General features: G+C 43.4%; 2 protein-coding genes across 40 annotated transcripts in view; one reads left to right on the top strand and one right to left on the bottom strand.

Annotated features, from left to right (window-relative positions):
* Positions 1 to 10,038, top strand: part of ndst2a (N-deacetylase/N-sulfotransferase (heparan glucosaminyl) 2a) — a 162,066-nt gene extending 152,028 nt beyond the window's left edge. For all 22 annotated transcript variants that reach the window (XM_082964759.1, XM_045700779.2, XM_045700785.2 and 19 more), the window contains 8 exons: positions 4,787 to 4,915; positions 5,163 to 5,345; positions 5,549 to 5,645; positions 5,773 to 5,896; positions 7,636 to 7,810; positions 8,226 to 8,396; positions 8,587 to 8,799; positions 8,940 to 10,038. In XM_082964759.1, the coding sequence (XP_082820885.1) occupies positions 4,787 to 4,915; positions 5,163 to 5,345; positions 5,549 to 5,645; positions 5,773 to 5,896; positions 7,636 to 7,810; positions 8,226 to 8,396; positions 8,587 to 8,799; positions 8,940 to 9,065 (1,218 nt within the window). In that variant the 3' untranslated portion in view covers positions 9,066 to 10,038. The remainder of the gene's footprint in view (positions 1 to 4,786; positions 4,916 to 5,162; positions 5,346 to 5,548; positions 5,646 to 5,772; positions 5,897 to 7,635; positions 7,811 to 8,225; positions 8,397 to 8,586; positions 8,800 to 8,939) is intronic.
* Positions 10,039 to 10,788: 750 nt separating this feature from the next.
* LOC106576966 (calcium/calmodulin-dependent protein kinase type II subunit gamma) overlaps positions 10,789 to 23,071 on the bottom strand; it is a 115,699-nt gene continuing 103,416 nt past the window's right edge. For 9 of the 18 annotated variants that reach the window (XM_045700797.2, XM_045700798.2, XM_045700794.2 and 6 more), the window contains 5 exons: positions 19,031 to 19,165; positions 16,856 to 16,931; positions 16,604 to 16,698; positions 15,533 to 15,783; positions 10,789 to 14,715 (listed from right to left, as the gene is read on the bottom strand). In XM_045700797.2, the coding sequence (XP_045556753.1) occupies positions 15,551 to 15,783; positions 16,604 to 16,698; positions 16,856 to 16,931; positions 19,031 to 19,165 (539 nt within the window). In that variant the 3' untranslated portion in view covers positions 10,789 to 14,715; positions 15,533 to 15,550. The remainder of the gene's footprint in view (positions 14,716 to 15,532; positions 15,784 to 16,603; positions 16,699 to 16,855; positions 16,932 to 19,030; positions 19,166 to 23,071) is intronic. The other 9 variants (XM_014154568.3, XM_082964762.1, XM_014154567.3 and 6 more) reach the window with 1 other exon arrangement.

Here is a 23,071-nt window from a genome sequence, read left to right on the forward strand (position 1 = left end):
GTCTAAATAGCTAGCCCGTGATGGCTGGGCTATGTACTTAGAATATTGCAAAATGTGCTTTCACCAAAAAGCTATTTTAAAATCGGACATATCGAGTGCATAGAGGAGTTCTGTATGTATAATTCTTAAAATAATTGTTATGCTTTTTGTGAACGTTTATCGTGAGTAATTTAGTAAATTGTTAGTGAATTCGCCGGAAGTTTGCGGGGGGTATGCTAGTTCTGAACGTCACATGCTAATGTAAAAAGCTGGTTTTTGATATAAATATGAACTTGATTGAACAAAACATGCATGTATTGTATAACATAATGTCCTAGGGTTGTCATCTGATGAAGATCATCAAAGGTTAGTGCTGCATTTAGCTGTCTTCTGGGTTTTTGTGACATTATATGCTAGCTTGAAAAATGGGTGTCTGATTATTTCTGGCTTGGTACTCTGCTGACATAATCTAATGTTTTGCTTTCGTTGTAAAGCCTTTTTGAAATCGGACAGTGTGGTTAGATTAACGAGAGTCTTGTCTTTAAATAGCTGTAAAATAGTCATATGTTTGAGAAATTGAAGTAATAGGATTTTTAAGGTATTTGAAAATCGCGCCACTGGATTACACTGGCTGTTGCGTAGGTGGGACGAATTCGTCCCGCCTAGCCCAGAGAGGTTAACATGTATTTTTTTTCCACTGTCCTGTTTCGATACAGGTGCATGATAATGGTCCATTCTAAATCAAAACAGATTTCCCACATATGTTATTTAGTATATGTAAAGACAAGATTAAATCAAGAATAGTTTGATGGGTGACAATATTAGCCTATAACTTGTGAATTATACCCAGCATAAGAAACAATGCCTTTTTTTGTGACTTTTTCGAATCATAGTCACACGGGCCTATATGTTTTAATAAGGTTTGTATCACAACTAAAGTGGCCAAATAACTTCTTAAAATGTAAGCACATTAATCCGCTTTACAAGGGGTGTAGAGCCTAACTGGCATACATAAGTAGCGTGTGAGTTTCAAGTTTGGGGAAGATAATTTTCACCATAAAAATGCACCTTTCTAATATAAGCATTACATGCATAATTGCATTTCCATTAATGGAACATTTGCGCTTATAGCCTACTACCATGTGCACATTGCTGCGCTTATAATGTGAAGAAATAGCCTAATAGTTTATCAACATTTTAAGCTAAACGTTCTGATCTGTTGTATCAGCCACACTTTTTTTTATGCTAGTGGTTTTATTAATTTGGGATCTGTCGCATCCCACAACTGTCCCAGACTGTGTTTGGAATATTTATTTCTCGCACAGAATAGAATAGGCTGACTTTTGTACTATGGGGGCAGTAGATGGAAATAATAGGCTTGTGCTTTTGCTGTTCGTTATACCTACTCATCCTGTTGGCTGACAAAGTAAATGTGGACAGTTCTTCCAATATCTTCAATATGCACCTCGGAATTGGATAAGGATGGGCGTCATTGCGTCCCCAATGTGTCTGTCCTCTTCAAACCCCACCTCTTCAAGGAATACCTGGGATAGGATAAAGTAATCCTTCTAACCCCCCCTTAAAAGATTTAGATGCACTATTGTAAAGTGGTTGTTCCACTGGATATTATAAGGTGAATGCACCAACTTGTAAGTCGCTCTGGATAAGAGCGTCTGCTAAATGACTTAAATGTAAAATGTAAATGTAAATGTCTTCACTTGTAGCCTGTGAGAAAGACCCGATGACGTGCTGTAGTACACAGCACTAAGGGAGAAGTGCACAACAGCCACTGGCTGCAAAAGGCATGGATTTTTTTAGGGTGCATAATGGCCACACAAATGGGATGCCGTCGTGAAATTCTAGGCATTATCAAGTGCTTGTCAAACTGTGAATGAGTGACTGATGTAGTGTGTACAGCCTGTGCAAAAAAAAAACAAAGCAGAGCTCATCAATCAATCAATCAAATGTATTTATAAAGCCCTTCTTACATCAGCTGATGTCACAATGTGCCGTACAGAAACCCAGCCTAAAACCCCAAACGGCAAGCAATGGAGGTGTAGAAGCACGGTGGCAAGGAAAAACTAGAAAGGCCAGAACCTAGGAAGGAACCTAGAGAGGAACCAGGCTATGAGGGGTGGCCAGTCCTCTTCTGGCTGTGCCTGGTGGAGATTATAACAGAACATGGGCAAGATGTTCAAATGTTCATAGATGACCAGCAGGGTCAAATAATAATAATCACAGTGGTTGTAGAGGGTGCAACGGGTCAGCACCTCAGTAGTAAATGTCAGTTGGCTTTTCATAGCCGATCATTCAGTGTATCTCTACCGCTCCTGCTGTCTCTACAGAGTTGAAAACAGCAGGTCTGGGACAGGTAACACGTCCTGTGAACAGGTCAGGGTTCCATAGCCACAGGCAGAACAGTTGAAACTGGAGCAGCAGCACGACAAGGTGGACTGGGGACAGCAGGGAGTCATCAGGCCAGGTATTCCTGAGGCATGGTCCTAGGGCTCAGGTCCTCCTAGAGAGAGAAAGGAAGAAAGAAGGAGAGAAAGAAAGAGAGAAAAAGAGAGGGAATTAGAGAGAGCATACTTAAATTCACACAGGACACCGGATAAGATGGGAAATACTCCAGATATAACAGACACCCGACACATAAACTATTGCAGCATAAATACTGGAGGCTGAGACAGGAGGGGTCGGGAGACACTGTGGCCCCGTCCGACGATACCCCCGGACAGGGCCAAACTGGCAGGATATAACCCCACCCACTTTGCCAAAGCACAGCCCCCACACCACTAGAGGGATATCTTCAACCACCAACTTACCATCCTGAGACAAGGCTGAGTATAGCCCACAAAGATCTCCCCCACGGCACAACCAACGGGGGGTGCCAACCCGGACAGGAAGATCACGTCAGTTACTCAACCCACTCAAGTGACGCACCTCTCCTAGGGACAGCATGGTAGAACACCAGTAGGCCAGTGACTCAGCCCCTGTAATAGGGTTAGAGGCAGAGAATCCCAGTGGAGAGAGGGGAACCGGCCAGGCAGAGACAGCAAGGGCGGTTCGTTGCTCCATTGCCTTTCCGTTCACCTTCACACTCCTGGGCCAGACTACACTCAATCATAGGACCTACTGAAGAGATGAGTCTTCAATAAAGACAAAGATTGAGACCGAGTCTGCGTCTCTCACATGGATAGGCAGACCATTCCATAAAAATTGAGCTCTATTGGAGAAAGCCCTGCCTCCAGCTGTTTGCTTAGAAATTCTAGGGACAGTAAGGAGGCCTGTGCCTTGTGACTGTATCGTACGTGTAGGTATGTACGGCAGGACCAAATCAGAAAGATAGGTAGGAGCAAGCCCATGTAATGCTTTGTAAGTTAGCAGTAAAACCTTGAAATCAGCCCTTGCCTTAACAGGAAGCCAGTGTAGAGAGGCTAGCACTGGAGTAATATGATCACATTTTTGGGTTCTAGTCAAGATTCTAGCAGCCGTGTTTAGCACTAACTGAAGTTGATTTAGTGCTTTATCCGGGTAGCCGGAAAGTAGAGCATTGCAGTAGTCTAACCTAGAAGTGACAAAAGTATGGATTTTGTCACTTCTAGGAGACAAAACTCATGCCTTTCAAGCAACTTTTCCCCAAATCATTAGTCACATCATCCAGCCTTACAATATATTAAAAATCAAAACATATGGCCCAACGTTTGTAGAACTAAAGTTACATTAATAACTCTAAATTAAGCATATAGGAGTACCTACTAGGCTACCTGGGGCGTCAGGTAGCCTAGTGGTTAGAGCGTTGGGCCAGTAACCGAAAGGTTGCTAGATCGAATCCCCGAGCTGACAAGGTAAAAATCTGTCGTTCTGCCCCTGAACAAGGCAGTGTTCCCCGGTAGGCTGTCATTGTAAATAAGAATTTGTTCTTAACTGACTTGCCTAGTTAAATATAGTTTTATTAATTTATTTCTAAGCAAATCTTGTCTGCTAAATGAACTAGTGTGGCCCACAGCCATTTGGCATAGCCACATCAGGACCTAACATAAGGACAACTCAGAGTATGCTATTCTGGTCTTCTGAAATAGGCTACATTTTCTTCATATCGTGCTTTAGACATGTTCAAAATAAATAATGGCTTTATTGTGAAGGTGTAGGCTATGTTACATGGATTTATTCAACTTTTTAAAATGTAAATGTTCCAAAGGTCAGCATCAGTGGCATGTAGGCTGTGGCTGTGTGGAAGCCAGGAGTGTTTGTTAATTAACGGTCAATTACCGTGAGACCGACAGTTATTTGCTTGACAATCTCCGGCTGACGAAGTTTTCGTGACCGCCACAGCCCTAGCTCGTGTCTCCCCTAATCTCGAGAAGGATCATTCTCCCCACCAGATCACATACCGGCCTGTCTCGGCCAAAGATAGATGTCATTATCCAAGCAAATTTGATAAAGTTTGAGGTAGGTTTTTTAAATTGATGCTTTGGCCACAAATACGAGTTTAAGACGTCAACAACATTATTTGGGTATAAGTTGTCTGAATATTAACTTTTAAAAGTGAGATTTTCACTCTACAGTTATTTTAAACTTCAATTGAAGTCAAATTGTCACTTCATCTCTCATTGACGTCAATGACAAAATGAAAATATGACTTAATCAGAAGTTAGGATTTGCCCCTCAGTGCTTAATGAGCGCACTCAAGGGCTTAGAGTTTTTACAAAGGTGCAAAGGCCCTATTCATTAATAAAGTGGAGAGAAGGAAGAGAAAGTTGGTTATTTGGATGTATTTTTGACAGTTTCCCTTCTGTCTCTGCAGGTGTTACCCAGACAGACATGTGGCCTCTTCACTCACACTATCTTCTATAACGAGTACCCAGGAGGCTCCAAAGAGCTGGACAAGAGCATCAGGGGAGGAGAGCTGTTCCTCACCGTCCTCCTCAACCCTGTAAGTTCTAGTCCACTCTGGAGATACTCTGCCTGTCATTACTGGAGCTGCTACCCTCTTCAGGTCGCTGCTCTATATGACTGGAAGAATCTTAACTTGGAAAATGGAATTCTAACTTAAATTTTTGTGTAAATCACGCATCGATGTCAATCTGTGCTACAATTGCAGGTGCCTCACAAGTTGGGATTTAGCCCCGTAAACAGTGAAAAGTCTCACTTCCCTCCTCTGACCCCCCCCCCCCCCCCAGATCAGCATCTTCATGACCCACCTGTCTAACTATGGGAACGACCGGCTGGGCCTGTACACCTTTGAGTCCCTGGTGAAGTTTGTTCAGTGTTGGACCAACCTGCGGCTGCAGACCCTGCCCCCCACGCAGCTGGCTGACAAATACTTCCAGATCTTCCCTGAGGAGAGGGACCCCCTCTGGCAGGTTAGGGAACTGCAATTATTATTATAGACATGATAGTACATCGGTTGTTCGTTACTGTTTCCTATTTTAGATATGTACTGTTTTCATGAGATTCTTATAATAAAGTTTGGCCTATCAATTTATTTGAGTTTGCAATGAAATGACTTACTGATGAGCTATATGTATTGGTGACCCTAACCTAACCCCTCTCTATTTGGCCTCAGAACCCATGTCAGGACAAGAGGCATAAAGACATCTGGTCGAAGGAAAAGACCTGTGATAGACTACCCAGGTTCTTGGTCGTAGGCCCACAGAAAACAGGTGAGACCCTGTGGCCAGCCATTCTTCTCCTACATAACCTCTCTTGGCCAGAATGTGTAGCACGATGGCGTTTGTGGTGGTGAGTTTCAGTCTAACCAAAAGTGTATATATGTATGTGTTATTTCAGGCACCACAGCCCTGCACTCATTCCTGAGCCTCCACCCTGCCATCACCAGTAGCTTCCCCAGTCCTGCCACCTTTGAGGAGATCCAGTTCTTTAGCGGACCCAACTACGACAACGGCATTGACTGGTAAGACAACATTACTGCCCATTCTTTAACTTTTTGAGGCTAGCGTCCCACCCACCTTGCAGCCAGTGAAAAATCAGAGCGCCAAATTCGAAAACAACAAAATGTCATAATTCAAATTTCTCAAACATACAACTATTTTACACCATTTTATAGATAAACATCTCCTTAATCCAACCACGTTGTCCGATTTCAAAAAGGCTTTACGGCAAAAGCATAAAGTTAGATAATGTTAGGACAGTACATAGACAAAACATTACACACAGCCATTTTCAATGCAAGGACAAGCGTCACCAAAAGCAGAAAACCAGCTAAAATTATGCACTAACCTTTGACAATCTTCATCAGATGACACTCCTAGGACATTATGTTAGACAATACATGCATTTTTTGTTCTATCAAGTTCATATTTATATCCAAAAACAGCATTTTACATTGGCGCGTGACGTTCAGAAAATGTATTTCCCCCAAAACTACCGGTGAATCAGCACAACAATTTACAAAAATACTCATTATAAACGTTGATAAAATATTAAACTGTTATTCAAAGAATTATAGATTAACATCTCCTGAATGCAACCGCATTGACAGATTTCAAAATAACTTTACTGGGAAAGCACACTTTGCAATAATCTGAGTACTGCGCTCAGAAAAATACATCAGGCAATTACAGATACCTGCCATTTTGGAGTCATCTAAATGCATAAATAGCATTAGAAATATTCACTTACCTTTAATAATCTTCATCAGAAGGCACTTCCAGGAATCCCAGGTCCACAATAAATGTTGTTTTGTTCGATAAAGTTCATAATTTATGTCCAAATAACTCCATGTTGTTTGCGCGTTCAGTAAGCTACTCAAAATGTAGGATGCGCGAGGAAAATGTCTCGACGAAAAGTCAAAAAAAGTTCTGTTTACGTTCATTCAAACATGTCAAACATTGTAAAGCATCAATCTTTAGGGCCGTTAGAACGTGAAAATTCAGTAATATTCCAACCGGACGATTCCATTGTCTTGAAAAACTTTTTGGAACAGAGCTACCTACTCACGTGAATGCGCGCCAATGAACTGATGTCCTTCCCTGGGTCACCAACTTCCCAGCCTTCTTGTTCGGTCTCTGTTCATCATAGACGCCTCAAACAACTTTCTAAAGACTGTTGACATCTAGTGGAAGCATTAGGAAGTGCAAAATGAACCCTAACTCACTGTGTGTTCGATTCGAGTGACTTGAAAAAACTACAGCCACCAGATTTTCATTTCCTGGTTGTATTTTTCTCAGGTTTTTGCCTGCCATATGAGTTCTGTTCTACTCACAGACACCATTCAAACAGTTTTAGAAACTTCAGAGTGTTTTCTATCTAAATCTACTAATAATATGCAAATATTTGACTCTGGGCCCGATTATTAGGTCGTTTACTCTGGGCACGCTTTTCATCCAAAATCGAAAATACTGCCCCCTATACCTTGACAGGTTAAACACTATAATGAAGCCTGTAGCCACCTCACCTCAACATTGCCTCTAAGTAGTTCCTTCATGCTTACTTGTAGTTTAGTCTTCCTCCATATTGCTCTCTTATCTAGTCCTCTCGTATCAGTGAGAATGTATAACAGTATGGTCTATTTGGTCCTAGGTGGAAAGGGACATGGCGCAGGAAGCCATTCAAAGTTATTGGGACTTTTTATGTCATAAGCTCTCCCCTGGCCCTCAGTAAACCAAACTGCTCTCCCCCTCCTCTCTTCAGGTACATGGACTTCTTCCCCTTCCCATCGAATGTCAGCACAGACTTCATGTTTGAGAAAAGTGCCAACTACTTTGACACGGAGGTAGCCCCTAAGAGAGCGGCGGCCCTGCTGTCCCGGGCTAAGATCCTGGCTGTGCTCATCAACCCAGTGGACCGCGCCTACTCCTGGTACCAGGTGGGTCTATCACACTACACAGATCAGGTTTACCAATGTTCAGGATCAGCTCTAACTACCTCAGCCATAATATGAACCATTAGGGTCATGAAATATAAACTGTTCCCAGACCATTTTGACCGTTAAGTGACCACACATGCTGAAGATACTGCTGGATGTAGAGTCATCTGTTTTTATTTTAGCTTCACCTGTGAGGTTTATTTGCTTGTAGGCCATTATTGTAAATAAGAATTTGTTCTTAACTGACTTGCCCAGTTAAATATAATAATTATTCTCGTTATTTGCTTGTAGTTACTTTAACAAGCAAGGGAGGTCAAAGTTATCTTGTTACTTGATCCCGCTGAATCCTGACCTCTGATAACCTTTGACTCATGATGGCTGACCTTTGACCTATCCCATGTGTGTGACCCTGCAGCACCAGCGGGCTCATCAGGACCCAATGGCCATCAACCACACATTCCAGGAGGTGGTGACAGCGGGGCCTGCCTCCCCCCGAGAGCTGATCATCCTGCAGAGACGCTGCCTTAAACCTGGGGCCTACGCCACCCACCTGGAGCGCTGGCTCCACCACTACCAGCCCAGCCAGGTAACACTTTACTGGACATACACATTTACATACACAAACATACTATACGACCACAGCTAGATAATGAAAACAACAGGAGACGCCCCCAATCACCAATTCAAAATCATCCATTCAGTATTTTCCTTGCTTGATCATGGCAGTAGCACCTGTGTGAAGGCCAGAATGTGAGAGGTGTGATTCCTGTTTCCAGGTGCACATAGTGGACGGGTCCCAGCTGCGTTCCAACCCTGCCCTGGTCATGGAGGGCATCCAGAGGTTCCTGGGGGTTACACCCATCTTCAACTACACCCAGGCTCTGACGTACGATGAAAGTAAAGGGTTCTGGTGCCAGAGGGTGGAAGGTGGACGACCCAAGTGTCTTGGCAAGAGTAAAGGCAGGAAATACCCTGACATGACCCCGGAGGTACAGTGACACACACAACATTATCCCGTTGCCAGCGTGCCATGATGCATTTTGTTTCACTTCTGTCTAACATGTAATTATGTCTAAACAAGTGCCTCATACAGTCCTTACCTGACTGTTCTCTGCTGTGTGCATTACAGTCGCGTGCCTTCCTGACGGAGCATTACCGGGAGCACAACATGGAGCTGCTGAGGCTGCTGAACCGGCTGGGCCAGCCCCTGCCCGCCTGGCTGAGAGAGGAGCTGCAGAGCTCCAGCTGGAGCTGAGAGTGGAACCACAGTCTGGAATGGAGCACTGCCCCACCCGGCCTGGCCCGGGGGGAGAGGGCCCTGTTCACCCACACCAGTCACTACAGAGGGTGAATGAGGTGAGAGGGCGGGAGGACAGCCCCCTATCAGGACAATGGACTCCGAAACACCACTGTAACAACCAAACCTCATGGGTGGAATAACCTCTAATAAGGGAGTTAATGAGTTGGACTGGAACACCTTGCAGTCGCACACATCGTCTTCATCCAGAAAGTAGAGGACTTGTATAAGCCTGCAGACGGTTAGACTGACTGACGCCAGGGTCTGGTAGACTGAGATGGGGTGGGGGAGGTCTAATGTCACCCCACTATTTAACAGGAACTGACCTCACAGGATATCCTGTGGCCCTGTAGCGCATGAATGAGCTCGGCAACATACGTGGTCACAAGATCACACACACACACACACTTCTCATTTCTTCAGAAGAATGATTGTAAAACGTTGTACATTTTAAATCTGTTGTATATTTTGGGGGGGGAGGGAGAATGTGACAGAATAGACATTGACTAAATGAGACAGCGTACTGTAGTGCTCTGGACAGAGGCTTGTGCCGTAGGATGGATGTGGGGTATTAATCACATGCCACAGCTCCTCCAGACTCTCTGTGCATTCCACTACCCCAGAGCTGAGGCCATTGGAGGACATTCTGACAAACAAACTGTCTACTAAAGGCCCCACAAGTCTACAGAGAAACCACACACTTTAACATGCACTTTCCCCGACTCACATAGGTACCCAGCCAGTTTAGAGCTGCGTAGAGAGGAGGATGAGCTAGAGGGAGATGGAAAAAGACAGGGTCTCTGTCTCTCTGCCTGTGACTGTCCGTCTTAACAGGAGCTGCTGTCTTGTTTTGTTTTGTGTTTATTTTGTAAAAACTACAAAACAAAGACCAACGCTGTATCATCTCTAATAAACTCAAGAGAGGTTGGAATGGATTGTTTATTTATAAAAAAAAATGTACCCACAGCTTGTGCATGTCTGTCAATGCAGGAGCCACTGTCTTTTACACATCTGATGCTGTCTACAGAAGACTGGAATGGAAATGGCAGTGCCTCCAGTGTTTGACGGACAGGAGACTAGAGGTACATATTATAGTCGGCAGTACAGTAATTCTACTCTTCGGGAAGGCATCTTTTCAATAGATTATTCCACTGGGTCTATCATTTATGTAAGTGATAAAGTCAGAGAAGCCGGTGTTTGGAGACTATATTGGCACGGGTGTTAGGCTCGGGCCGGCAAACCGTGCCAATATCTCCTCCAAACACCGGCTTCGAGGGCATTGTCACTTAACTATCTCGCATGACGAATCTGTGAAACCTGTTAAATGTTAGATCATGTTCATTATTCACGGTCCAGTGTTAACAAGGGACTTGACCACAATCTCCAAAGTCCCTTAGCTGGATAGGCTCCAGTAACGGTGTGTGGGTAAAATCACTGGGGACGACAAGCCCCCATCCAAAAATAAGCCATATTACAACCAATGTGTTACTTTACTCTGTATTGGTTTGACACAGACAAGATCCATTTCTATCCTGGATGGATGGATGGACTAGCACACACTTACATGAAAATGAAAAAACTGACCACTTATGTTGAAATGTAATTTTAATGAAATACTTCTCAGATTGTTTCAATAATAACAAAGCTATGATGATCTACTAACATTCAAACAAACACTTGATCGTTTAAGTCATGGTTTTATTTATTATATGGTCATGCAAAAATCCAGCATCCAAATGAAAACGGAGTATAGTCATATGTACCCTTAGTATATGATTACAATGCAGTAAATTTACCTTTTTTTATTAAATTTTTTTAACTTTTTTTTAAACGTGATATCACTTAATTTCAATATTTGAGACGGAGACATTTTCATTGACCTTGAGGATGCAAGTAACATATAGATTTCCATTTCTTAATCAAGTAAACACAGACAGTGAAAAATATTACCAGAAAGTAGACATGCATATTTCTTTCTCTTGTAAAACTGCATATATAGTTGTTAAAGTGTGTGGCTTTTAATGTATTTTTCAGTATTTTGTTTTTGTAAGTATATCAAGGCTCTCGTCCTGTCCTGCTAGCTAGTTAGGTAGGCTATAGTATAATCCAAGGTTAACTATCCTTCCCTCAATAACTATTTCTCTCCTCTTCTTCCCTTTGAATTATTTTGAAGAGTTGACGTAAACCGCATGGTAGTTCTCATTCCCATGGCTGTGTGAACACCGACGCAATGAATGGAAGCATCAGGCCCAGTGGGAGAGAGAGAGAGGCCAGTGCCCACAGCACAAAGTCAGGAAAAACTATTTGAGCCAAAAACAACATCACACAGTTCAGTACTGTATACATTGCATTATGGTGCAAAAGGGGAACAGTTTCATGGCATGGCAGATATGTCACAACGCGCAGTAGGGTGGGCAGGTGTGAGCAATGATATGAACACAGCACAGGTTTTGTTTTAACGTGTTTCATTCAACATGTTTTGATATCATTTTTTATGACCAAGAGTCTCATCGGTAGGTTGTTGTCTTTTCGGTGCCCGGCCTTCCACAGGTTCTATGGAACGCCAGTACTATGGAGCTGCTTAGCACAGAAATGAAGGGGTTAACAGCAAGCTTCACCCCTCTGGCAGTACAAAGTCACAAGTTGCTACAACACAGTGAAAAACAGTGTTCCAATGTTTTACCATTATCACAAAGATATGTTTTTAAAGGGAGATTGTTTTTAGTGTGTATTTTTGTGTGTCTCATAACAAACATATAAACGCAACAATTTCAAATATTTTGCTGAGTTACAGTTCATAGAAGGAAATCAGTCAATTGAAATAAATAAATTAGGCTCTAATCTATGGATTTCACATGACCGGGCAAGGGCACAGCCATGGGTGTGCCTGGGAGAGCATAGACCCACCCACTGGAAGCCATGCCCAGCCAATCAGTGTTCTTTCCCCACAAAAGGGCTTTATTACAGACAAAAATACTCCTCAGAAGCACCCCCCCCCCCCCTCCCGTTAATGGCAACCCCCTCAATCCCTCAGGTGAAGAAGCCGGATGTGGAGGGCTGGCGTGGTTACAAGTGGTCTGCGGTTGTGAGGCCGGTTGGATGTACTACCAAAGTCTCTAAAATGATGTTATGCTAGAGAAATGAACATTACATTTTCTGGCAACAGCTCTGGTGGACAGTCCTGCAGTCAGCATGCCCAATGTTCCCTTCTAGCATGCTCCCTCAACATTGTGTTATGTGACAAAACTGCACATTTTAGAGTGACTGTTTATTGTCCCCAGCACAAGGTGCACCTGTGTAAGGATCATGCTGTTTAATCACCTGTCAGGTGCATGGATTATCTTGGCAAAGGAGAAATGCTCACTAACAGGGATGTAAACAAATTTGTGCTAAAAATTTCAGATATTTAAGCTTTTTGTGAGTGTGGAACATTTCTGGGATCTTTTATTTCAGCTCATGAAACATGGGACCAACACTGTACATGTTGCGTTTATATTTTTGTTCAGTGTATATATATTCAAATAGAATTTGCATTGGGAGTGCACTGTGTTTGTGTTGATTCCACATATGTGTATTGTGGGAATTGGGTTGGAGAGGGGAGGCTTGGGTGTGATTGGCTAGCTGCCAGAGCCCCAACCCCCACCTCAACTGCCTCCGCATATTTACAGCTCCAATCTCAAAAATAAATGGATTATTCATAATAATACCAACAGTACAAACACTAACATCTAGAACAGTTGAAACAACAGAACAACTGAAACCAGGATAAAGGGACCAATCCATTGATTGCCTTAAGCGTGGCCCCCAGATCCACCTCCCGGCCCATCCCCAGCCAGCTGTTCGACATGCCACCACCAGCCACTGGCCAACTCAACACCCCACTTTACAGCATTTTCATTTTCACATGCTTTTAGTGCCAATGACTTTACAGAGAGGTATGGCAAGCGAAGACGGACAATATACAATGTTCGAGAACAGGACAGGGACCAGAACAAGAGACAGGCAAAGGGTGATATCACACTGAGTGGCGCTAATAGAAAGCTGATTAGCAGGGTCGCTAACTACAGAAACACAGGTAGAGACCCCAGGAGTAAGTGAGCTTAACCTGAAGTTGCAGAAACGTTCATCCGGGGAGTGAACATAACAGCATTGAGTCTCAAGTTTGTGCAACAGTACCGGCCATTTTAGATTTTATTACACGTTTCCATATTTCCCAAAAAATGTTTTATCAAACCAGAGTAGAAAACAATAGGAAGGAGAGGTGTACGAGCATTCAGAGTTTGTGGTTTTGGGGTCTCCGTAGAGAATAGTAGGAGTGGGCTTGATTGTGTCGTGTGCCCTCTAGTGGCCAAAAGGAAGAAGGCAAACTCGGCACACTGAACCAATGGTAGTGTTCTGCAACTTCAGGTTGTGCTGGTCAGGAGAATGTGGCCTGGAGCTGGAGGAGCAGGCTGGTCTACATACCCAAAGGGCACAGCACAGTGACCTGGATTTTGGGCCTTGTGTGAGCATGCATGTGTGCATATACACTGGGGATCTCAAAGCGCAAAAGAGCCTGAAAAGGGAGCTATAGGGACATGAGAACACACCGTCACTCTCACACACGCATCCAAACCCTGAAAGTAAAGTCTTTCTCTTTATAAATATGTATGTATACATTACTATATTAAATAAAGTCCCCATAAAAAAAAAATCTTCACACACAAAATACTTTCAAATACAGCATCATTCAGGGGATAAAAATGAAGAGGTCCACAATAACACATCAGAATACAAAAAAAAGAGAGTCCCTTCTGCAATGCACCCGACCCATAAAAAGATAACATCTACATTAAAACAATGTCTTCAATTTTGATATTACTGCAAGTAACAATTTAGAGCTTGGTTCAATTCGTATCGTGGAAGTTCAGCACTATAACGCGTTTGAAATTTAAAGGCAATGTGCTCACGTTCGTGGAGACTGCATTCACGGCAAACGCTGCATCGGTCAGCTCAATCAGAAAAATGACCTTTAAATTTCAATCGCGCCATAGCGCTGAACCGGCGATACGGATTGAATCAAGCTTATCGTTTTTCAGAAATGTTCCCTTCTAGCATTTGTTTGCATCCAACAAAAGAAATAATTAGATATGTTAACTGTGAAACAAACAAAACAAAAAAACAACCACCACAAAAATTAGGGTGTGCTCCTTTTTCTATTTTTTTTATATAAAATTCACATTTATTTTCTTTAATCATTACTACCATACCTGCTGATTAAATGTGAAGGTTTTTTGATAATTTTTTACATATGTTAATACTTTAAACACCTTTCAAAACTGCAAAAAATATGGATCCATGGAAAAATAACAAGACAGCGCCCCCCTGTGGGCGTCAGAAGCATGCACCGTCCGGGGGGCAGGGCTTCGGCCACAGCCGGCCCCCAACATATAGCTAGGGTTGGACTGAATTGGTGGTGGTGTTGTCAGTCGGTCGGCTTTAAAATATTTTATTTTGTTATATTTTCCCCTTAGATTTTAAACTTCCAAGCGGTCTCTTCTGGCAGGGCTCTTGGCGCCAATCCGACCACTGAGAAAATGCTCCAATCGGCTTCAGAATTCAGGCAAAGCTGAGAGAAAAGGAGAGAGAGTGGTAGGGAGGGCACAGGACAGCCTGTCAAGAGTGTGTATATTTCCAAACTATTCCTGAGTTTACATAACTTTATACACTGAGTATACAAAACATTAAGAACACCTGCTCTTTCCATGACAGACTGACCAGGTGAAAGCTATGATCCCTTATTGATGTCACTTGTTAAATCCACTTCAATCAGTGTAGATGAAGGGGAGGAGACAGGTTAAAGAAGGATTTTTAAGCCTTGAGGCAATTGAGACATGGATTGGGTATGTGTGCCATTCAGAGTGTGAATGGGTAAGACAAAATATTTAAGTGCCTTTGAATGGGGTATGGCAGTAGGTGGCAGGCGCACCAGTTTGTGTCAAGAACTGCAATGTTGCTAGGATTTTCACGCTCAACAGTTTCCCATGTATATCAAGAATGGTCCACCACCCAAAGGACATCCAGCCAACTTGACACAACTGTGGGAAGCATTGGAGTCAACATGGGCCAGCATCCCTGGGGAACACTTTCGACACCTTGGGGGGGGGCAACTCAATATTACTCAGTACATACAGCACTTAGACCTCTTTGCAACAGGTGGCACATAAGATCACACATACGGTCCCTTCGGAAAGTATTCAAACCCCTTGACTTTATTAATCAATTTTAGAATAAGGCTGTAAAGTAACAAAATGTGGAAAAAGTCAAGGGGTCTGAATACTTTCCAAAGGTACTGTACATCAACACAAATATATGTACAGTATCAGCACATGTATGTGAGGGAGAGCACAGACAGACCCTAGAGTAAAGCTCTCTGCAGTCAGCACCTGTGTCTGATAAAAGGTTCACTGGAGAGGTGCGGCAGGCGCGCCTGAACAGTGGAAATGCACGTTGAGCCACTTGGCATCGCGGCGGTGCCACACGCGGGTCTCTTCTGACTGGCAGGAACGCGGGCGTCCCTGGCTGTCGATGTACTGGGTCAGGCGGATGTAGGCGATGCAGGCCGCGTCCTCCCCGATCAGGTGCACATGGGGGTTCAGGATGGTGGTGTGGACCGGCTTACTGTTCTTACTTAACACTACATGGGAGACAGGGACACACAGTCATCCAGTTACATGAGTTGGTGTTTAAATGGACTTCGTCCTTGATTAGATTCAAATAGAGAAAGACCTACCAGGCCTTTAGGGTAAAATTGTGTGCTCAGTGACTTACCTGGTAAATAAATACCACAATGAACACATTAACAGTTGGATCACATACATATATGCTTCAACAAAATGAAAACATGTCAAAATTCCAATAGCGGTGTGTTTTCATTCAAATACGTTTTGGTTTCTCTTTGTCCAAATCTAGGAAGATTTTAACCCACTTAATGCCACCATTTTGTAAAGCCCTAATAATTAGTGATTCATTTACATTTGGCCCTCAGGTGTAAGGTCAACCCTGTAACATGAACTGAACTCTTGTTTTAATATGGTAAAACTATCCCTTTAATACATTTTGTTTTTTACAGTTGATCTGGTTCTACTCTTTTTGGCCATTTTCTGGTCTTTGTATTGGAAAACTGAGCGCGTTGAGCATACCACGCCAACTGTGTTACCCATAGATAGGCTAGACATTTTTTAACAAGTAAAAATTCCCCCTCCGTGTTGCACACAAGCTTACATTCCCCCTGTCACAAGGGGAGTTTGGCCTGATTTAAGGTAACATCTTTAACCCTGTCACTTTAATGGCCACTTTTCTAGTCTTTTTTTTACCTAAGACATGTTTTATGAAGTTGAACTTGTGCTCTTTACGACAAAATAAAGTGAAAGTTATTTTTGACCAAATTACACTACCCAAAAGGCACCATTTGTGGAATGACAATGTCTAGTTCCCTGTTGATAAGAGATGCTTACAGTTCTCAAAGTAGAACTTGTGGAAGTCCATGCCCTCCACCAGGTTTCCCAAAGCCTCGGGTTCAAACGAGGTTAGTCCGGGGTCACAGATTCTCCTGGAGGAGAAATCAGACACATCATCAACATCTTAGGTACCAAATGAACAGGGCCTACTCTAGTAACGACCAGGGAAAACAGCAGGGTTAGGGTTATTCAGTTTTAAACCAGGAGGTATGAAATGTATGCGCGTACACAATCTGTATGTAAACTCACGTGTAAGCCTCAAAGTCTCCGTTGTTGATGGCCTCAATCAGCTGCTCAGTAATCTTGATGATCTCCTGTTTGCGTGCTGAAATCCGGTGAACGATAGAAAGATGGCCAGATGGGATTAGAGAGACCCTAAGAGTGCTCCGGTCAGAAATACTTGAAGATCAGCATGCAGACCCCCTCCCACCCATGCTTCACCTAGCTCACTAGCCCTTTCCTGTATGGTACTGATTGCAGACTGCACTCACAATGCCATCAATGCCTATTGTTGTTTGGTTGTACAAAGACACAGCGGCACTACTGGGGACCACCAATCTCATAAAAACTACCCTAACAGGCCCCAACTCAGCTGCAGTCCAGCTCCCTTTCCATTCGAATAGTCTGCCCTACCCAAAGCACCTGGCAATGTTTGATTTTTTGAACAGTTTCACTTCCCTGAATCTCAAGTGCATGGAAACAGTTTCTAATTCTCCTAGGTAACTTCAGATGTGCTGATGTTTTTGTTCTATAATTCCTGGTCTAAACCTCAACTATGTCTACAACTCCATCCTCAACACTCATCAGACAAGTGACACACAAACCAACTGGGCTCACTGAAATGTCATCTGGAAGGGTGACACACAGATAGCCCACTATGCCTGACAGCCTGCCAGCAGAGTCGAGAAATTCCACACAGCACACAATCCAGTTTATACATATACAAAGTACCAGTCAAAAGTTTGGACACATATACTCATATTTGAGATTCTTCAAAGTAGCCACCCTTTGCCTTGATGACAGCTTTGCACACTCTTGGCATTCTCTCAACCAGCTTCATGAGGAATGCTTTTCCAACAGTCTTGAAGGAGTTCCCACATATGCTGAGCACTTGTTGGCTGCTTTTCCTTCACTCTGTGGTCCAACTCATCCCAAACCATCTCAATTGGGTTGAGGTCAGGTGATTGTGGAGGCCAGGTAATCTAACACTCCTTCTTGCTCAAATAGCCCTTACACAGCCTGGAGGTGTGTTTTGGATCATTGTCCTGTTGAAAAACAAATGATAGTCCCACTAAGCGCAAACCAGATGAGATGGCGTATTGCAGCAGAATGCTGTGGTAGCCATGCTGGTTAAGTGTGCCTTGAATTCTAAATAAATCACTGACAGTCACCAGCAAAGCACCATCACACCTCCTCCATGCTTCACGGTGGGAACCACACCGATGATCCATTCACCTACTCTGGGTCTCACAAAGACACGGCGGTTGGAACCAAAAATCTCAAATTTGGACTCATCAGACCAAAGGACAGATTTCCACCGGTCTAATGTCCATTGCACGTGTTTTTTGGCCCAAACAAGTCTCTTATTATTATTGGTGTCCTTTAGTAGTGGCTTCTTTGCAGCAATTCCACCATGAAGGCCTGATTCACGCAGTCTCCTCTGAACAGTTGATGTTGAGATGTGTCTGTTACTTGAACTCTGTGAAGCATTTATTTGGGCTGCAATCTGAGGTGCAGTTAACTCTAATGAACTTATCCTCTGCAGCAGAGGTAACTCTGGGTATTCCTTTCCTGTGGTGGTCCTCATGAGAGCCAGTTTCATCATAGCGCTTCATAGTTTTTGCGACTGCACTGAAATGTTCCTGATTGACTGACCTTCATGTGTTAAAGTAATGATGGACTGTCATTTCTCTTTGCTGATTTGAGCAGTTCTTGCCATAATATGGACTTGGTCTTTTACCAAATAGGGCTAACTTCTGTATACAACTCCTACCTTGTCACAACACAACTGATTGGCTCAAACGGTTAAAATGAACTTTTAACAAGGCACACCTGTTAATTGAAATGCATTCCAGGTGAGTACTATCAACCTCATGAAGCTGGTTGAGAGAATGCCAAAGATGTCATCAAAGCAAATGGTGGTTACTTTAAAGAATATCAAATGTAAAACATATTCTGATTTGTTTAACACTTTTTTGGTTACTACATGATTCCATATGTGTTATTTCATAGTTTTAATATCTTCACTATTATTCTACAATGTATAAAATAGTAAAAATTAAGAAGAAAAACCCTGGAATGGTACTATATATATATATATAACTGCGAGCACACCTCTGTTCATATTCCCACAGGAATTATGAACTGGCAAAAAGCAGCTCAAGCCTGGCTTTATAGAAGCTGCCTCAGGGCTGTCTAACTTACTCAGCTGCACGTTGCTGCCCCCTGGGGCCACGGAGGGTGGCGCAGGCAGAGCTTGCTCTAAGTCAGGACAGGAGCTATGACCTGAACTTTTCCAATTAGCAAAAGTGTGCTTAGCATCGTCATGCAGTGGGGCAGCTGGAAGACAACATGACAACAGCAACAAAATGGCAACCATGTAAGCGATCAAATCAGACAAAAACACTGATAGGACAACAAGACCCGTTTTCTCAAACTGGAATAATGTGCACACAAATGGAAGTTGTTACATAGTCTGTATAAGTTAACAAATAACTTCACACAGGTCTGAGAGGAGCACAATGCCCATATGCAATTGAGTTATATAAAAGATATGTTACATAAAAACCAAACTTAGAAGGACATCCGCACACTAATAACAACTTAGATATACCAATGTGCATAGCGTCACACAGACGGACAGAGGGGACACCAGTGAACACTGACAGCAGAAGATGAAGACACCGGCCTCATGGCCAGCAGGGGGCAGCAGTCAAGCACTAAACCCAGTTACAGGCCAGAACAGAGGAGGATACTGCCTGAGTGAGGAAGTAGAAGAGTACAGACAGACAGAGACACCTCAGGGACAGGGGTGGCTGTTTAGTGAGCAGACGACCGGAGCAGGCCAGTCTAGGGGTGGATCTCAATTGATCTCAAAAGTCTACAATGCCTTCATCTCTTCAGAGACCTGATGAGGGATTTGCTGCTGTCTGACCAGTAGGAAAAGGAGAGAATGCCTTTAGGCTTATTGAAATCCAGCCTGTGTCTAGTCCAGCTTGTTGTCTGTCTACGGTCTGCTCAGCTGTCAGGCTGGGTGTCCGTGTCAGGGCCATGGGGAGAGATAAATCAATTAAAAGGCCAGTGAGCCTCAGAAGGTCAGCATTATTTATTCTCTCTGTCAGAGAAAGGAGGGGAAGAGAAAAAGAGGAAGACGTAATGTGTGGGAGAGGAACGGACACTGGGTCCCAGATACAAGTTCTCACTTCAATGAGTAGGGAAAGCCAACAGTAAGCGCATGTCAGTGCAAAACAGTGTCTATACACAGCACGTGAGCACAGCATGGTAACGTTTCTGTCATAGCAAAGCGGATACGGGACATGCTTTTGGCAAGGTCTGAGAGGGACTGGAACAGGCTGAGTGATAGATAGGACAGCTGAGTAGCGTCAGTCTGATGAGCTGACACAGAGCTAAGCAGGAGATGTGAGACACACATTTTAAAATGTCACACACTGAGACGCAGGAGTCGCACCCAGTCCAATCACTCAGCAGTAATCTGGAAACGTTTAATGGTGAAATATTTTTGCTATTACATTTTTTGGATCCCTAAATCACTGTCCGTGTCCGAATACCCGTACTTGCGTTCTAAATAGTAGGAATTTTGGATATGCATGTATGTAAAATCTTTTCAAATTAAATATGCTTTAAATGTTAGGATTTCATACTTATTTTCCAAATGGCCGGAATCTACGCAATTGCGAATTAGATTACTCATTCAGTAGGATGAGCCTAGTATGCTGACATTTGTTGCATTTGCTTTTACTAAAACAGTATGTTCTAAATAGTATGTACTATTAGTACACAGTATGCAGTTTAAATAGGTAGTAGGCAAGCCAGATTTTGGACTCAGCCATTGGCTAATGACTGTCCAAATTAATATTGTCTTAGTATGCATTTGTCTGGAATACTTTGATAAAAATGATTGGTGATTGTAATAATTAGTTCATTTTTTTGTGGGTGGGCAAGTGAAATTCATGTGCACAAACAAACAGAAGATCCTGCAGCTAATATAACTATTGAAGATAGTGAGGGGGACCTTGTACAGTATGTCCCATTCTAAGACTTTATAACTATTGAAGATAGTGAGGGGGACCTTGTACAGTATGTCCCATTCGAGACAGTCTTCAGCTGGATACAATCCGTATCGCCGAAGTTCTAGCACTGTAGCGTGCTTGAAATGTAAAGGTTATTTCCGATTGAGCCGACATATGCAGCGTTTACCATGAATGCAGTCTCCGCTAAAGTGGGAACATTGCCGTTAAATGTCAATCGGGCTACAACACGGAACTACAGCACTACGGATTGAATCTAGACCCTAATATTAATGGAGGAACAGTATGATGGGGACAGTCTTAGGGAGACAGTATTATTTGGACAGTATGATGGGGACAGTCTTAGGGGAGACAGTATTATGGGGACAGTATTATGGGGACAGTCTTAGGGGAGACAGTATTATGGGGACAGTATGATGGGGACAGTCTTAGGGAGACAGTATTATGGGGACAGTATGATGGGGACAGTATTATGGGGACAGTATGATGGGGACAGTCTTAGGGAGACAGTATTATGGGGACAGTCTTAGGGAGACAGTATTATGGGGACAGTATGATGGGGACAGTCTTAGGGAGACAGTATTATGGGGACAGTATGATGGGGACAGTCTTAGGGAGACAGTATTATTGGGACAGTATGATGGGGACAGTCTTAGGGAGACAGTATTATGGGGACAGTATGATGGGGACAGTCTTAGGGGGACAGTATGATGGGGACAGTCTTAGGGGAGACAGTATTATGGGGACAGTATTATGGGGACAGTCTTAGGGGAGACAGTATTATGGGGACAGTATGATGGGGACAGTCTTAGGGAGACAGTATTATGGGGACAGTATGATGGGGACAGTATTATTTGGACAGTATTATGGGGACAGTCTTAGGGAGACAGTATTATTGGGACAGTATGATGGGGACAGTCTTAGGGAGACAGTATTATGGGGACAGTATGATGGGGACAGTCTTAGGGGGACAGTATGATGGGGACAGTCTTAGGGGAGACAGTATTATGGGGACAGTATTATGGGGACAGTCTTAGGGGAGACAGTATTATGGGGACAGTATGATGGGGACAGTCTTAGGGAGACAGTATTATGGGGACAGTATGATGGGGACAGTATTATGGGGACAGTATGATGGGGACAGTCTTAGGGAGACAGTATTATGGGGACAGTCTTAGGGAGACAGTATTATGGGGACAGTATTATTGGGACAGTCTTAGGGGAGACAGTATTATGGGGACAGTCTTAGGGAGACAGTATTATGGGGACAGTCTTAGGGAGACAGTATTATGGGGACAGTATTATTGGGACAGTATGATGGAGACAGTATTATGGGGACAGTATTATTGGGACAGTCTTAGGGGGACAGTATGATGGGGACAGTCTTATGGGGACAGTATTATTGGGACAGTCTTAGGGGGACAGTATGATGGGGACAGTCTTAGGGAGACAGTCTTATGGGGACAGTCTTAGGGAGACAGTATTATGGGGACAGTCTTAGGGAGACAGTATTATGGGGACAGTCTTAGGGAGACAGTATTATGGGGACAGTCTTAGGGAGACAGTATTATGGGGACAGTCTTAGGGAGACAGTATGATGGGGACAGTCTTAGGGAGACAGTCTTATGGGGACAGTCTTAGGGAGACAGTATTATGGGGACAGTCTTAGGGAGACAGTATGATGGGGACAGTCTTAGGGAGACAGTATTATGGGGACAGTCTTAGGGAGACAGTATTATGGGGACAGTATGATGGGGACAGTCTTAGGGAGACAGTATTATGGGGACAGTATTATTGGGACAGTCTTAGGGGGACAGTATGATGGGGACAGTCTTAGGGAGACAGTATTATGGGGACAGTATTATTGGGACAGTCTTAGGGAGACAGTATTATTGGGACAGTCTTAGGGAGACAGTATTATGGGGACAGTATAATTGGGACAGTCTTAGGGGGACAGTATTATTGGGACAGTCTTAGGGGGACAGTATGATGGGGACAGTCTTAGGGAGACAGTCTTATGGGGACAGTATTATTGGGACAGTCTTAGGGGGACAGTATGATGGAGACAGTCTTATGGGGACAGTATTATTGGGACAGTCTTAGGGGGACAGTATTATAGGGACAGTATTATGGGGACAGTATTATGGGGACAGTCTTAGGGGGACAATATTATGGGGACAGTATTATGGGGACAGAC

Source organism: Salmo salar, chromosome 18, assembly GCF_965601325.2.
Source record: "Salmo salar chromosome 18, fSalSal1, whole genome shotgun sequence".
NCBI classification, from domain to species: domain Eukaryota; kingdom Metazoa; phylum Chordata; class Actinopteri; order Salmoniformes; family Salmonidae; genus Salmo; species Salmo salar.